This window comes from Propithecus coquereli, unplaced genomic scaffold (assembly GCF_000956105.1).
Source record: "Propithecus coquereli isolate 6110/MARCELLA unplaced genomic scaffold, Pcoq_1.0 Scaffold362, whole genome shotgun sequence".
NCBI classification, from domain to species: Eukaryota; Metazoa; Chordata; class Mammalia; order Primates; family Indriidae; genus Propithecus; species Propithecus coquereli.
Window position 1 is genome coordinate 726,176 of NW_012149308.1, and position 1,729 is coordinate 727,904.

Sequence of the window (1,729 nt, forward strand, 5' to 3'; positions counted from 1 at the left end):
GGTTTAATAAGTAGGACTTTTCCAGTTTCAGGCAATCTTTACTTATAATATTTCTATAGTAGCATTGATTTTTATGTTCAATGTCCTGGCAAGCCACTAATAATAAACTTGTTGAGCCTGGTTTTGAAAGGGTAGATAGAAAAATAAAGGTATTGAAAATGTTTCTGTTCTTTGCCTTGGAGAGTTATAGAAAAGGCATCCTTTAAGCCATGTACGTTTCAAAATCTCTAATTCCCAGGTTTTCAACAGCGTGAAAATGGTCCTGCAGCACAGTTACAGATCATTTGTAATAGTGCTCAAATTGCTATTTTGAGCCTGTGCCAAAGGATAATCATTAACCATGGTTGATTAGATTCAGTTCCTCCTGTGCTCTTTAGAAGATCTTTACCCGTATGCTTGATTCCTCAGGGCTGTTTGAACCTGGTGTCATGCATTTTCAGTCTTCATTATATTTGTCACAAAATGTCAAGGGAATGATTGAAAGATCAATATGATAAAAATGTCTTCTCGTTTAGGAAAAGTCCTGAAAATATTAGTCATTCTGAACAACTCAAGGAGAAGGAGAAGCAAGGTTTTTTCAGGTCAATGAAAAAGAAAAAGAAGAAATCTCAAACAGTAAGTCGATGGCCAATTTCTATATATAATGGCATACGTTTCTGCATTATTCTGTGGATACTTTACACTTCGTACATGGCAACCAAAGTTGATTATTTTCTTACTGAGACTTAACATGCATGTACTGTATATGTCTCTTTCTGAAATTCTGTACAACTATACTCCTGTCACGGAGCCTTTTCTAGATTCAACAGAATCTCCAGGAATAGAAGAAATTTAATTTGGATGAGAGAGAACACTTTAAGCCTCTTTCAGTAAACCTCTTACCTGTGTGGATTTATATTTGTGTAAAAACTGTAAAGATGCAGGATTTGTTTCTCTCTGGGGGGTTAAAGATATACGAAAACTTAGGAAATGGTTTTGGTTTATGTTTAAATCTTGAAATTCATAAATAACTGTCATTCCTTATTCTCCCCTGGCTGATTATAGAACTCCCATGTTGATAAGTGTGTTTCTGGGCTGTACAGTCACAGAGAAACGATCGTATCCGGGATTTCAGGGCTTGCTTTAGAAGGAAAGCATGTTTGCCTCTTGATTGCGCTGTTAGATGGAATATGCCTTGTCTCCTGGGAGCCACCTGCCTGGACAAAGGTCTGGCTCCACGGGACCTTGTGCATCCCTTCGCTGAATCACGTAAGCAAGGGCTCTGCTGGTTAGTGACATGAGAAAACGTTGGGAAACCAGGCCTCCAGGACAGCAGCAGGAGTTCTTCACCCAGATGAGGCCTGCTCACTCCTTTGCTTCATGATACCTTCAAAACCAGACAAGATTGAGTTAGCCATTTTAAGTGGTTTTGTTTCTACTTCCGCTTCACACGTGATTTACTCTCATTTATTTGAAGAGGAAAAAAGGCATAATCAAAATGGCCTGTTTGGGTGGACTTCATTGATTTCATCTGTAAAATGAATAGATTAGACTCAGTGTTTCGATGGCCCTGTCCATTATGAAAATTCTAAGATTATGACTCAATGAGAGGTAAAGATTAGATAGATGATAGTAGCAAAATACATAACCCAAAGTAAGGATTTCTATCTCACAGACATTCTAGAAATATTAACAAAAACCTTCCTGGAATACCTTTCTCGATCATTCTTTCACTTGCTTGTTAAATTTA

General features: G+C 37.7%; 1 protein-coding gene across 1 annotated transcript in view; it reads left to right on the forward strand.

Annotated features, from left to right (window-relative positions):
• Positions 1 to 1,729, forward strand: part of CDKL5 (cyclin-dependent kinase-like 5) — a 64,862-nt gene that overhangs the window by 55,416 nt on the left and 7,717 nt on the right. The window contains exon 14 of the mRNA XM_012651675.1: positions 516 to 615. Within this exon, the coding sequence (XP_012507129.1) occupies positions 516 to 615 (100 nt within the window). The remainder of the gene's footprint in view (positions 1 to 515; positions 616 to 1,729) is intronic.